Here is a 14,515-nt window from a genome sequence, read left to right as displayed (position 1 = left end):
ATCTCAAATACCGTTTTTCTTCGTTTTCGGATCAAAGAGGAAGAGTGGAGTTGCGAAACCTTTGTTCTAACTCTCACCCAACCTTGGGTTACTAGTTTTGAAGAAAAGAAAGCGACGAAAATGAAAACGGGAGAAGGAGGGGAAAGGTGGCCGCGGGTGAAGAGGAAGAAGATGGAAAAATCAGTTTTCCTTCCTTCCTTTTTCCTTTCTTTGTTTTTCCTTCCTTTCTATTTCCTTCTTTCCTTTATATAACCTTTTCTTTTCCTTTTTCCTTCCTTCTAATTTCCTTTCTTTCTATTCTCACCAAGCAAACCCACATATATATAAATATATATTAAATATAACTTAACAAATATCTCAAAATATCTAGATATTTGTTAAATCACCTTTTTACCCGTAACGCATTAAATTCTCCGAAAAGGATTTACCGCACTTAATTTAAATTTATTTATCGACGAGTAATTCTAAACAGGGTCAAAATAACTTTTTGATCCTATACACACCATAATATTATTAATTTTGGCTAAAAAGCCTCCGGGCCAAAATCCAAAACACAATAAATACATAAAGTGTACTTTAAAATTATGGGTCTTACAGTTTGCCTCCAATTGGACATCTACAACTCTTGATATGTCTGAAATACTCCACATATGTCGTGTTGATTTCTCACCAAAATTCGACACTACACTAAAACAACGAAACAACGCAAAACTATGAAAAATCTCTTCTCATTGATGGAAATAAGAACATAAACATTTAGTTAAATCCAAGATCTAAAATCAACAAAAATATATCAAATAAATTCTTAAATTAACTAATGATTAAAGATAAATAACACTAAAAACAATGAAAAATATGCATATGATAAAGTACTATCACAACACAAAACTTAGTCTGTTGCTTGTCCCTAAGCAACAATCAATTTCAAATTAGGTGTAGTTAAAAACAAGCTTAAATTCAATTTCTTAGATCAAATCAAACATAATCCTCAATGTTCAAGCTACTACAAAACATTCATCATGCTCAAAGGTTGCTTACATCTCACAAAAACAAACACCGTTTGTAATCTTAGAAAAATCCATTAACCATTCATTCATAAAGTTTAACCCTCTCTTCATGTTAGAACCAAAGCCAATTATTTAGAATATGATATTTAAGTCAGACAATTTCAACAAAAAACATAATAAGTCATTTAAAATATAACATATAATGATACGTTAATGATTGTGAATGTTGCATAGTCTATTCCACGTATACGAGTCTATCAGAGAAAATTTACCCTACTACAATAAATTATCTAATGGTGATAAACAGGTTCAAGTAATCCTAGTTATGGTGCACGTTGATTTTAGAATAACATTGCGCTTACTGTTATGATGTAATAATGATAAACGGGTTCCAATTATCCTAGTTACAGAGCAGGTTCCAATACGTCTCATTTCTTCATTTTTAACATTATACACTCTATAATGTTCGATATAATTGCTTTTAACTTCTTATACATAAGACTAAGGTAGTATACAAATAACCTAGTCAAATGCATCAGAAACACACACTAGAATTCTATGAAATCCGCTGTGTTCTTAAAATTACTACAAATTGTAAAAGTTATATATAGTTATGCAACTTCATAGTATTAAAGTACTAAGTGTAAGCCTTTCAATACAATTGGCCTCACTCAAAATCATTTCATATAACTCATGTTTTGGCCATTTCAACTCAACTATGTGATAATTTTTTTATACAAAAAAATACTCTAATATTGACATTTTAATTAAAATATCAAACGACATCTGATTTGAGTAAACTACCCCTCATTGGAAATTTTATGATATCTAGTTTATGAATATAATTTTCATTTTTCAAGTTAAGTTCCTAATTAGTTTAGTTTGTCAAAACAATATATATAGATGTCACATCATAGCTACTATTATCAATGATTTGTAAATAACTTTGTGCAAATGTTACATATTGTTTAGGAAACAATCTATCAAACTATATATAGAAATCTTGCTACTAATATTTAATTTTTATTTTCTTTTATTATCAATTTTTTTATATTGTAGAAATATTTAAAATTTATTTTTATAATACGTCGGTATTTTTTACCTCGGTATTTTTTTTATATAATTTTGTTCGCATTTAAGTATTTGGATCAAATATTTTTGTTCTATGTAAGATAATAGACAAACTTTTTTAAATGATTGTTTTAGAAAACTAATGCAATTTGATGTAGTGTTGAACTGATAGGTTGAATAACATAATTTAATTGTTCGATTTCTATTGACAAATTAATTTTATGATTTATTTGGTACATTTTTTTATTTTTAGTAAATTCTTTGGAAGTAGTCAATTATTATTATTATTATTATTATTTATTTTCTTATTTAGATAATATTAAATTAGTTCTTATAAGTATTATTTCATTTAAGGTATATATTTAAACTTTCAATTGGACATGTACAAATCTTGATATGTCTGAAATACTCAACATATGTCATGTTGATTTCTCACCAAAATTCGACACTACACTAAAACAACGAAACAACGCAAAACTATGAAAAATCTCTACTCATTGATGGAAATAAGAACATAAACATTTTGTTAAATCCAAGATCTAAAATCAACAAAATATATCAAATAAATTCTTAAATTAACTAATGATTAAAGATAAATAACACTAAAAACAATGAAAAATATGCATATGATAAAGAACTATCACAACACAAAGCTTAGTATGTTGTTTGTCCCCAAGCAACAATCAGTTTCAAATTAGGTGTAGTTAAAAACAAGCTTAAATTCAATACCTTAGATCAAATCAAACTTAATCCTCAATGTTCTAGCTACTACAAAATATTCATCATGCTCAAAGGTTGCTTACATCTCACAAAAACAAACACCGTTTGTAAACTTAGAAAAACCCATTTAGCATTCATTCATAAAGTTCAACCCTCTCTTCATGTTAGAACCAAAGCCAATTATTTAGAATATGATTTTTAAATCAGACATTTTAACAAAACATAATAAGTCATTTAGAATATATTATATAATGATACATTAATGATTTTGAATGTTGCATAGTCTATTCCTCGTATGCGAGTCTATCAGAGAAAATTTACCCTACTACAATCAATTATCTAATGGTGATAAACAGGTTCCAGTAATCCTAGTTATGGTGCACGTTGATTTTAGAATAACATTGCACTTATTGTTATGATGTAATAATGATAAACGGGTTCCAATAATCCTAGTTACAGTGCAGGTTCCAATACTTCTCATTTCTTCATTTTTAACATTATACACTCTATAATTTTCTATATAATTGTTTTTAACTTCTTATACATAAGACTAAGGTAGTATACAAAGAACCTAGTCTAATGTATCAGAAACACACACTAGAATTCTATGAAATCCGCTGTGTTCATAAAATTACTACAAAGTGTAAAAGTTATATATAATTATGCAACTTCATAGTATTAAAGTACTAAGTGTAAGCCTTTCAATAAAATTGGCCTCACTCAAAATCATTTCATATAACTCATGTTTTGGCCATTTCAACTCAACTATGTGATAATTTTTTTGTACAAAAAATACTTTAATATTGACAATTTAATTAAAATATCAAACGACATCTGATTTGAGTAAACTACCCCTCATTGGAAATTTTATGATATCTAGTTTATGAATATAATTTTCATTTTTCAAGTTAATTTCCTAATTAGTTTAGTTTATCAATATAGATGTCACATCATAGCTACTATTATCAACGATTTGTAAATAACTTTGTGCAGATGTTACATATTGTTCAGAAAACAATCTATCAAACTATATTTAGAAATCTTGCTACTAATATTTAATTTTTATTTTCAATTATTTTATATTGTAGAAATATTTAAAATTTATTTTTATAATACGTCGGTATTTTTTACCTTGGTATTTTTTTAATATAATTTTGTTCTCATTTAAGTATTTGGATCAAATACTTTTGTTCTATTTAAGATAATAGGCAAACTTTTTTAAATGATTGTTTTAGAAAATTAATGCAATTTGATGTAGTGTTGAACTGATAGGTTGAATAACATAATTTAATTGTTCGATTTCTATGGACAAATTAATTTTATGATTTATTTGGTACATATTTTTATTTTTAGTAAGTTCTTAGGAAGTAGTCAATTATTATTATTATTTACATTCTTATGAAGATAATATTAAATTAGTTCTTATAAGTATTATTTCATTTAAGATAAATATTTAAACTTTCAATAATTTTTATCATAAAAATATTCATTTTGCAAATTATCGATTCTTAGAATTTATTGCCTTAGTAATTAAGAGTTACAATTAATTGTCCTAATCTTTAACTCTAACCATTGATATCTAAGATAGTAATTAACGTTTAAAAGGAAATGGAAAATGAAGACTTTAATGAAATTTAATTTTTTATTAAATAAAAATAAACAAGAAACATATGTGTTACCATAAAATGGTAACACATTTTGCCTATAAATTAAGGGATGCTTGTGGTGGTTGATCATTCTAAAACTTCATAGAAAACTAACGTGTATAGTGTATACATAGTTAAATTAAGATGATGGGGAAGAAGATTATTGCTTTTGTAATGCTTGTAATGGTTTTAGGCATGCAAGTGACAACATTGGATGCCCACCAAATTGATGACATCAGTTGCTTTGAGGCTATTATTTCCTTAGTGTCATGTGCACCGTTTTTGACAGGAGTAGGCCAACCAGCACCATCTACTACATGTTGCGAAGGAGCACATAATTTATTTCAAAAGGCAGACACCACTCAGGTTCGACGTGATATTTGTCAATGTCTCAAAGGTGCTTCAATAAAATTTGGAGTTAACTCTGACAAAGCAAAACAACTTCCACAACTTTGTAACATTGGTCTCTCCTTTTCGTTTGATCCTAGCATTGACTGCAATACGTAAGTTTGTCTTCCTCATTTCTTGCTACATCACACAAAATCGTATACAACTTTTTAAAAGATAAAAGTTAGTTTTAATAAGTGTTTTTCTATGTAGAAAGACTTTAAATCACGACCTTTTTATTAGCGAACATTGTGGCTCTCCCACAAAACCATCTTACTATTATTTTTATTATTATGAACATTTTTTTATTTATCTATAGGATACCATGATGCTACAATATGGGTCAAGCAATTCATGAAGTAAGCCAAAAGAAGTACAATAAAAACATTATAGCAATACACAAAAGGAAAACTTGTACCAACTCTTTAAAGTTGGATTGATTTTAGCAGTGCAATTATGACAATTTGAATCATATTATTTGTTATCCATTTTTTGTTTCAAAATTTTTGAATTCTAATATGATTTTTTTGGGATTATATTTAAAGAAATTGTTGCATAAAATATAATTTTAATCTCTAAAATATTGAAATTTTTAACTCAACCAAACCAACAAACACTTGTACATTATCATTATTTTATTCCTTTTATAAAAAAAAAATTATGCTACAAGAAATATTCTAATTGAATAGGTTTAGGGCTAAAGTCCTAGTCTAGATTCTGGCACATTCGCTGATAGCATTTCAGCAAGTGTACTAAATCGTTGCAATTAATAACTTAACGGTAAGACCAAATGTCTAACTCAAGATACTATCGAATTAAAATTAATTATTAAAATTGAACAAAATATTTCTTAATTGAATAAAAAATTTTAAAAATAGCAAGAGTAGTCGTATTGAACTTTCATAATACGAAAAATGTCAAGAATGAGCTTTACTTCGAATCCAACATTGATTTAAAATTTGATCCTAATTCCTAAATTCATTTATTGAACTATTACCAAATTATCTTTGTTAGTCTTACCATAATTCCTTTGTGACTGAAAAGTTAATTCCAAAGTAACCCCAAATTCCTTAGTGAATTTAAGATTATAATTAAGTTTTACAACACAAAAATTCTCTTATTAAACTATTGCTTCTACAAATTGTTTCATGACTGCATCTATCACAAGAAGACAATATCATGAATTTCTCATCTCAAGCATTCATAAGGTCCACTTCCATTTAAAAATATAAAACACAAAACAATTTAAAGTTGACCAAGCAATAAAATTCTTCAAGCATAGAGATGAGAAAAATAATCCAAAAAATTCATTCATATAACTAGAAATCAAATCAAAAAAGTAAGAGTTTCATATATGTTTAACTCATCGCTAACAATTAGTGTATAATTACTCATGAAAAAGATGAAGATTGAAGAATGATTACATGAAAGATTCATGAAAGATTCTTGATAAAACTCCTATAATGGTGTTAGAACCAACCTCCTATAAGTTTCTCTTCTAGGGCACAAGTCTCCAAACATCCAAAAAGCAAAAAACATACCTAGAAAATGAGAAAAACACATTTTTATGCATTTTGCAGTGTTTCATGTGCTTCTACACGCATGCTACAGGCGCTACACCGCTCCTGGAAAGAAGCAGGATGTCAGAATACTATAGAAATGAGCCCTAGGCACAAGCGTTTGCTCTCCAACATACAACATCTACTGTCTAACGTTCAATGTATCTTTTTTCATCTTTTGAATCCGAATTTTGTTCTTTTTGTTTAAGAAACGTTTACGTATGGATCTTAGCTTTCATTTGCTCTTGGTTTGCCTCCAATTGGACATCTACAACTCTTGATATGTCTGAAATACTCCACATATGTCATGTTGATTTCTCACCAAAATTCGACACTACACTAAAACAACGAAACAACGCAAAACTATGAAAAATCTCTACTCATTGATGGAAATAAGAACTTAAACATTTTGGTAAATCCAAGATCTAAAATCAACAAAATGTATCAAATAAATTCTTAAATTAACTAATGATTAAAGATAAATAACACTAAAAACAATGACAAATATGCATATGATAAAGAACTATCACAACACAAAACTTAGTCTGTTGCTTGTCCCCAAGCAACAATCAATTTCAAATTATGTGTAGTTAAAAACAAGCTTAAATTCGATTTCTTAGATCAAATCAAACTTAATCCTCAATGTTCAAGCTACTACAAAACATTCATCTTGCTCAAAGGTTGCTTACATCTCACAAAAACAAACACCGTTTGTAAACTTAGAAAAACCCATTTAGCATTCATTCATAAAGTTCAACCCTCTCTTCATGTTAGAACCAAAACCAATTATTTAGAATATGATTTTTAAATCAGACATTTTAACAAAACATAACAAGTCATTTAGAATATAATATATAATGATACGTTAATGATTGTCAATATTGCAAAGTCTATTCCTCGTATGTAAGTCTATCAGAGAAAATTTACCCTACTACAATCAATTATCTAATGATGATAAACAGGTTCCAGTAATCCTAGTTATGGTGCACGTTGATTTTAGAATAACATTGCGCTTAATGTTATGATGTAATAATGATAAACGGGTTCCAATAATCCTAGTTATAGGGCATGTTCCAATACGTCTCATTTCTTTATTTTTAACATTATACACTCTATAATGTTCTATATAATTGCTTTTAACTTCTTATACATAAGACTAATGTAGTATACAAAGAACCTAGTCTAATGTATGTTCAAAAAATTACTACAAATTGTAAAAGTTATATATAATTAGGCAACTTCATAGTATTAAAGTACTAAGTGTAAGCCTTTCAATACAATTGGCCTCACTCAAAATCATTTCATATAACTCATGTTTTGGCCATTTCAACTCAACTATGTGATAATTTTTTTATACAAAAAATACTCTAATATTGACAATTTAATTAAAATATCAAACGACATCTGATTTGAGTAAACTAACCCTCATTGGAAATTTTATGATATCTAATTTATGAATATAATTTTCATTTTTCAAGTTAAGTTCCTAATTAGTTTAGTTTGTCAAAACAATATATATAGATGTCACATCATAGCTACTATTATCAATGATTTGTAAATAACTTTGTGCAGATGTTACATATTGTTTAGGAAACAATCTATCAAACTATATATATAGAAATCTTGCTACTAATATTTAATTTTTATTTTCTTTTATTTTCAATTTTTCTATATTGTAGAAATATTTAAAATTTATTTTTATAATACGTCATTATTTTTTACCTCGGTATTTTTTTTATATAATTTTGTTCTCATTTAAGTATTTGGATCAAATATTTTTGTTCTATTTAAGATAATAGGAAAAAAAATTTAAATGACTGTTTTAGAAAATTACTGCAATTTGATGTAGTGTTGCACTGATAGGTTGAATAACATAATTTAATTGTTCGATTTCTATGGACAAATTAGTTTTATGATTTATTTGCTACATTTTTTTATTTTTAGTAAATTCTTTGGAAGTAGTCAATTATTATTATTATTATTATTATTATTATTATTATTATTATTATTATTATTATTATTATTATTTACATTCTTATTTAGATAATATTAAATTAGTTCTTATAAGTATTATTTCATTTAAGGTAAATATTTAAACTTTCAATAATTTTTATCATAAAAATATTCATTTTGCAGATTATCGATTCCTAAAATTTATTGCCTTAGTAATTAAGAGTTACAATTAATTGTCCTAATCTTTAACTCTAACCATGGATATCTATGATAGTAATTAACGTTTAATAGGAAATGGAAAATAAAGACTTTAATGAAATTTAATTTTTTAATAAATAAAAATAAACAAGAAACATATGTGTTACCATAAAATGGTAACTTATCTTTCCTATAAATTAAGGGATTCTTGTGGTGGTTGATCATTCTAAAACTTCATAAAAACCTAACGTGTATACTGTATACATAGTTAAATTAAGATGATGGGGAAGAAGATTATTGCTTTTGTAATGATTGTAATGGTTTTAGGCATGCAAGTGACAACATTAGATGCCCACCAAATTGATGACATCAGTTGCTTTGAGGCTATTATTTCCTTAGTGTCATGTGCACCGTTTTTGACAGGAGTAGGCCAACCAACACCATCTACTACATGTTGCGAAGGAGCACATAATTTATTTCAAAAGGCAGACACCACTCAGGTTCGACGTGATATTTGTCAATGTCTCAAAGGTGCTTCAATAAAATTTGGAGTTAACTCTGACAAAGCAAAACAACTTCCACAGCTTTGTAACATTGGTCTCTCCTTTTCGTTTGATCCTAGCATTGATTGCAATACGTAAGTTTGTCTTCCTCATTTCTTGCTACATCAAACAAAATCGTATACAACCTTTTAAAGATAAAAGTTAGTTTTAATAAGTGTTTTTCTATGTAGAAAGACTTAAAATCACGACTTTTTTATTAGCGAACATTGTGGCTCTCCCACAAAACCATCTTACTATTATTTTTATTATTATGAATATTTTTTTATTTATCTACAGGATACCATGATGCTACAATATGGGTCAAGCAACGCATGAAGTAAACCAAAAGAAGTACAATAAAAACATTATAGCAATACACAAAAGGAAAACTTGTACCAACTCTTTAAAGTTGGATAGATTTTAGCAGTGCAATTATGACAATTTGAATCATATTATTTGTTATCCATTTTTTGTTTCAAAATTTTTGAATTCTAATATGATTTTTTTGGGATTATATTTAAAGAAATTGTTGCATAAAATATAATTTTAATCTCTAAAATATTGAAATTTTTAACTCAACAAAACCAACAAACACTTGTACATCATCATTATTTTCTTCTTTTTATAAAAAAAAAAAAATAATGCTACAAGAAGTATTCTAATTGAACAGGTTTTGGGCTAAAGTGCTAGTCTAGTATTCTAGCACATTCGCTAATAGCGTTTCAGCAAGTGTACTAAATCGTTGCAATTAATAACTAAACGGTAAGACCAAGTGTCGGACTGAAGATACTATCGAATTAAAATTAATTATTAAAATTGAACAAAATATTTCTCAATTGAATAAAGAATTTTAAAAATAGCAAGAGTAATCGTATTGAACATTCATAATACGAAAAATGTCAAGAATGAGCTTTACTTCAAATTCAACATTGATTTAAAATTTGATCCTAATTCCTAAATTCATTTATTGAACTATTACCAAAGTATCTTTGTTATTCTTACCATAATTCCTTAGTGACTGAACAATTAATTCCATAGTAACCCTAAATTCCTTAGTGAATTTAAGATTATAATTAAGTTTTACAACACAAAAATTCTCTTATTAAACTATTGCTTCTACAAATAATTCAAATTGTTTCATGACCTGCATCTATCCCTAGAAGACAATATCATGAATTTCTCATCTCAAGCATTCATAAGGTGCACTTCCATTTAAAAATATAAAACACAAAACAATTTAAAGTTGACCAAGCAATAAAATTCTTCAAGCATAGAGATGAGAAAAATAATTCAAAAAATTCATTCATATAACTAGAAATCAAATCAGAAAAGTAAGAGTTTCATCATTTTTAACTCATCGCTAACAATTAGTGTTTAATTACTCATGAAAAAGATGAAGATTGAAGAATGATTACATGAAAGATTCTTGATAAAACTCATTTAATGGTGTTAGAACCAACCTCCTATAAGTTTCTCTTCTAGGGCACAAGTCTCCAAACATCTAAAAAGCAAAAAACATACCTAGAAAATGAGAAAAACACATTTTTTATGCATTTTGCAGTGTTTCATGCGCTTCTATACGCGTGATAGAGGCGCTCCAGCGCTCCTGGAAAGAAGCAGGATGTCAAAATACTATAGAAATGCGCCCTAGGCGCAAGCATTTGCTCTCCAGCATACAACATCTAATGTCTAACGTTCAATGCATCTTTTTTCATCTTTTGAATCTGAATTTTGTTCATTGTGTTTAAGAAAAGTTTATCTATGGATCTTAGCTTTCATTTGCTCTTGGTTTGCCTCCAATTGGACATGTACAACTCTTGATATGTCTGAAATACTCCACATATGTCATGTTGATTTCTCACCAAAATTCGACACTACAATAAAACAACGAAACAACGCAAAACTAATAAAAATCTCTACTCATTGATGGAAATAAGAACATAAACATTTTGTTAAATCCAAGATCTAAAATCAACAAAATATATCAAATAAATTCTTAAATTAACTAATGATTAAAGATAAATAACACTAAAAACAATGAAAAATATGCATATGATAAAGAACTATTGATTGCGTTTCAGCAAGTGTACTGAATCGTTGCAAGTAATAATAAAACGGTAGTACCGAGTGTCGAACTCAAGGATTGCGTTTTACTATTGAATTGTGAGGTGTCTGTTAGCGTCTTCGTTATGTCTACCGGAAAATATATAAAATACACTTTAAAATTATGGGTCTTACAGTTGCGGTTTTGTAATTCAAAGAACCATCGGCTGTGGCATCCAACATAATTCTAGTGCTCGGCCTCAAGCATTTACAGAATATTGGCATTTGGGCGGTGTCGTCATAAGCATGATTAGGACATCCGGCTAGTAAGTTTCTGAATCTCCTGTAAGTGTCACGAAGAGATTCCCCCTCTTTCTGTTTGTAACCGGTGATTTCTTGCCTCTTCCTAACGAACATGGCTAGGGGGAATATTGTTCAAAGAACTTATCCTCAAGATCATCCCATGTGGTGATGCTGTCGGTGGGGAATGAAAGAAACCACTCCTTAGCATCATCTATCAAAGAGAATGGAAATAGCTTCAATTTCTTGCTTTCCTCAGACAAACCATCCACCTTCACTATTTCACATAATTCAAAGAAATTTGTGAGGTGTCTATTAGCGTCTTTGTTATGTCTACCGGAAAAATGAATTTCCTCAACTCTCGGTATAGAGCAGGACTTATTTCAAACTTATTGACTGTAACCGGTTAGTGATGAATGGGTAATCGAGCACGATTTCTAATTCGATTCCCATATTCACCGAGAGTACGTTCTGGTGGTGGTGGGTCGGCCATTTCAGTTAATATGACACAATCACCCAAAACCTCTTCTTCCACAACTAAATGTCTTTCCCTTTGTCTCCTTTCTCGAGCTTCCTTTCTATGTGCTTTTGCTGTTTTTTCAATTTCTGGATCAAAGATAAGTTCAGCAGAGGACTGGCCTCGCATACAAGGTTAGACGGATTGTGAGTAATGAAGAGTTTAAAATCAAGAAAAATACATAATTAAGTAAAAACAAACAGTTTTAAAAAAAAAATTTAAAGTAAAATAAAAGAAGAAATTTTATTGCAGAGCAAAAAATTTCAATTCAGTAAATAATTTAAATTCAATAATGATATGGCAATCCCCAGCAACGGCGCCAAAAACTTGATTGCGTTTCAGCAAGTGTACTGAATCGTTGCAAGTAATAATAAAACGGTAGTACCGAGTGTCGAACTCAAGGATTGCGTTTTACTATTGAATTGTATTTAGTTACTAAAATTGAACAAAAAGTTTCCAAGTTGATTGAAATAATATTTAAAATTGACAATAGTAGTAAAATTGATCTTTTATAAATTGAGAAAAATGTCAGGGATGAGTTTCACTTCGAATCCAACCTTGGTGTCTAATTTGATCCTAGTTACTGAATTCCTTTATTGAATTATTACCGAATTCTCTTTATTATTCTTGCCCTAATGTCTTAGTGACAGAACCTTTAATTCCAAAGTAACCCCTAATTCCTTAGTAGATTTAAGATTAGAATTAAGCATTACCGTATAGAAATTCTCTTGTAAATTATTGCTTTGCAACTAATTTAATTGGTTTCATGACCTGCACCTATGTCTAGACTACAAATTCATGAATTTCTCATCTCAAGCATTCGTAAAGTCCACTTCCGTTTCAAAATACAAATCGTAGAACATTTTAATGTTGATCAAGCAATAAAAAGCATTAAGCACAGAGATGAGAAAAACAATTCAATAAACTCATTCATATAACTAGAAATCAAATCAGAAAAATAAGGGTTTCATCTGGTTACACTCATCCCTAACAAATAGGGTTTAGTTACTCATGACAGAGATACAAAAGATAAGGATTAAAGAAGAATTACAAGAATGATTCATGGATGATTCTTGATAAAACTGCTTCAATGGCGTTAGAAACGGCCGTCTTTGAGTTTCTATGCTAGGGCACAAGTCTCCCAAGTTCCCAAGAGTCAAAAAGATACATAAAACAGTACAAATCTGCGTCTTTATGGTTGCTGGTGCGCCTCAGGCGCGCTTGGACGCGCTTCAGCGCATTTGGGCAGTAGCAGATGCTGGAAAAAGGGCTTGGCTTGCGCTTGGGCGCGCTCGGGCGCGCTCAGCATCTGCTGTCTAACGTATATTGCTTTTGTCTCCTCCTTCGAGTCTGAATTTGGTTTCGGTGTCTTCATGAAAGTTGTAGCTATGGACCGTAGCTTTTATGTGCACTTGGTCGGACTCCAATTGGACATCTACAACTCCAGATATGGCTGAAATACTCTACATGTGTCATGTTCATTTCTCACAAAAATTCAGCACTGCACCAAAACACAACGCAATGTAAAATTACGAAAAATTCCTACTTAATCACTAAAATAAGACACAAAACATTTTATTAACTCAAAGAACAAAAATCAACAAAATATATCAAATAAATCCTTAATTTAACTAATGACTGAGGATAAATAAGACTAAAATAGTGGGAAAATATGCATATGATGAAGAGTCATCAAGCGCTCGCGAGGAAGAACAAATTTAAGTTTGTGGACGGCTCGATCCTTGTACCAAATGTAGGTGATTTGAATTATGCAGTTTGGGAAAGGTGTAATAATCTGGTGCATTCGTGGATTATCAATTCCACAGATTCTTCAATTGCAGAAAGTGTTGTGTTCATAGACAATGCGATTGACCTATGGAATGACCTAAAAGACAAATTTATGCGCGGTGATAGAATCCGAGTTGCTCAGTTGCATCAAGAAATAGCAAATCTGAAGCAAGGTGATAACAAAGTCTCTGAGTATTTCACAGAATTGAAGAAACTTTGGGAGGAGTTAGAGCAGTATAGACCTATGTTGCAATGTTCTTGTCCAATTGCTTGCAATGAGAAATGCAAAATCATTCAGATTAGAAGATAGAGTCATACAATTTCTAATAGGCTTGAATGGTGAGTATGAATTTTTCTTCACCTTTTCATTGTGGAGATTCTCAAACAATGACAAAAGAACCAAGAAGATATTATTTACCAAAGTACACAAACTGATTTTTTTTTCTTCTTTTTCTTTTTCTTTTTCTTCTTTTTTTTTCTTTTTGTGAGAATCACCACCCCAAACTTAAAAGGTTGCTATCCCATGAGCAACCCCAAACTTATAATTTTATCAAGACTAGAATTTTGTTTTCTACCTAACTCCAAGTAAGGTGATTTAATTAAAGTTAGGTGTTATGCTTGTAATGTGGCTAGTAACCGAAATAAAAGGGCAAGGCTCAAAGGGGCTAGCAAAGGGTAAAATTTTCATAGGGTAGTTAGAAAGGCTCAAACGACCAATAAAATTGCCTCAATGTATGCATAAATTACAAGTGATGCAAGTCAGAATTAGTGCAAGTTCTAGAGG

The 14,515-nt window shown here is 29.4% G+C and overlaps 1 protein-coding gene across 1 annotated transcript; it reads left to right on the top strand.

The window, feature by feature from the left end:
• The first annotated feature begins 4,591 nt into the window (after positions 1–4,591).
• LOC101490460 (non-specific lipid-transfer protein A-like) lies at positions 4,592–6,488 on the top strand. The gene is made up of 2 exons (XM_027330253.1): positions 4,592–4,947; positions 6,443–6,488. Exons 1-2 carry the CDS (start codon positions 4,592–4,594, stop codon positions 6,486–6,488), a joined length of 402 nt encoding a protein of 133 aa, XP_027186054.1.
• Positions 6,489–14,515: the final 8,027 nt, after the last annotated feature.

Source organism: Cicer arietinum, chromosome 5, assembly GCF_000331145.2.
Source record: "Cicer arietinum cultivar CDC Frontier isolate Library 1 chromosome 5, Cicar.CDCFrontier_v2.0, whole genome shotgun sequence".
NCBI lineage: Eukaryota > Viridiplantae > Streptophyta > Magnoliopsida > Fabales > Fabaceae > Cicer > Cicer arietinum.
The sequence above is the reverse complement of the archived record's forward strand: the minus strand, read 5'-3'. Positions and strand labels throughout refer to the sequence as shown.

Bases quoted from the DNA above. Each gene is read 5' to 3' on its own strand.
- LOC101490460 (XM_027330253.1), top strand. From the start codon at position 4,592: ATGGGGAAGAAGATTATTGCTTTTGTAATGCTTGTAATGGTTTTAGGC. The intron at 4,948-6,442 runs GTAAGTTTGTCT...CGCATGCTACAG, and splicing joins CCTAGCATTGACTGCAATAC to GCGCTACACCGCTCCTGGAA.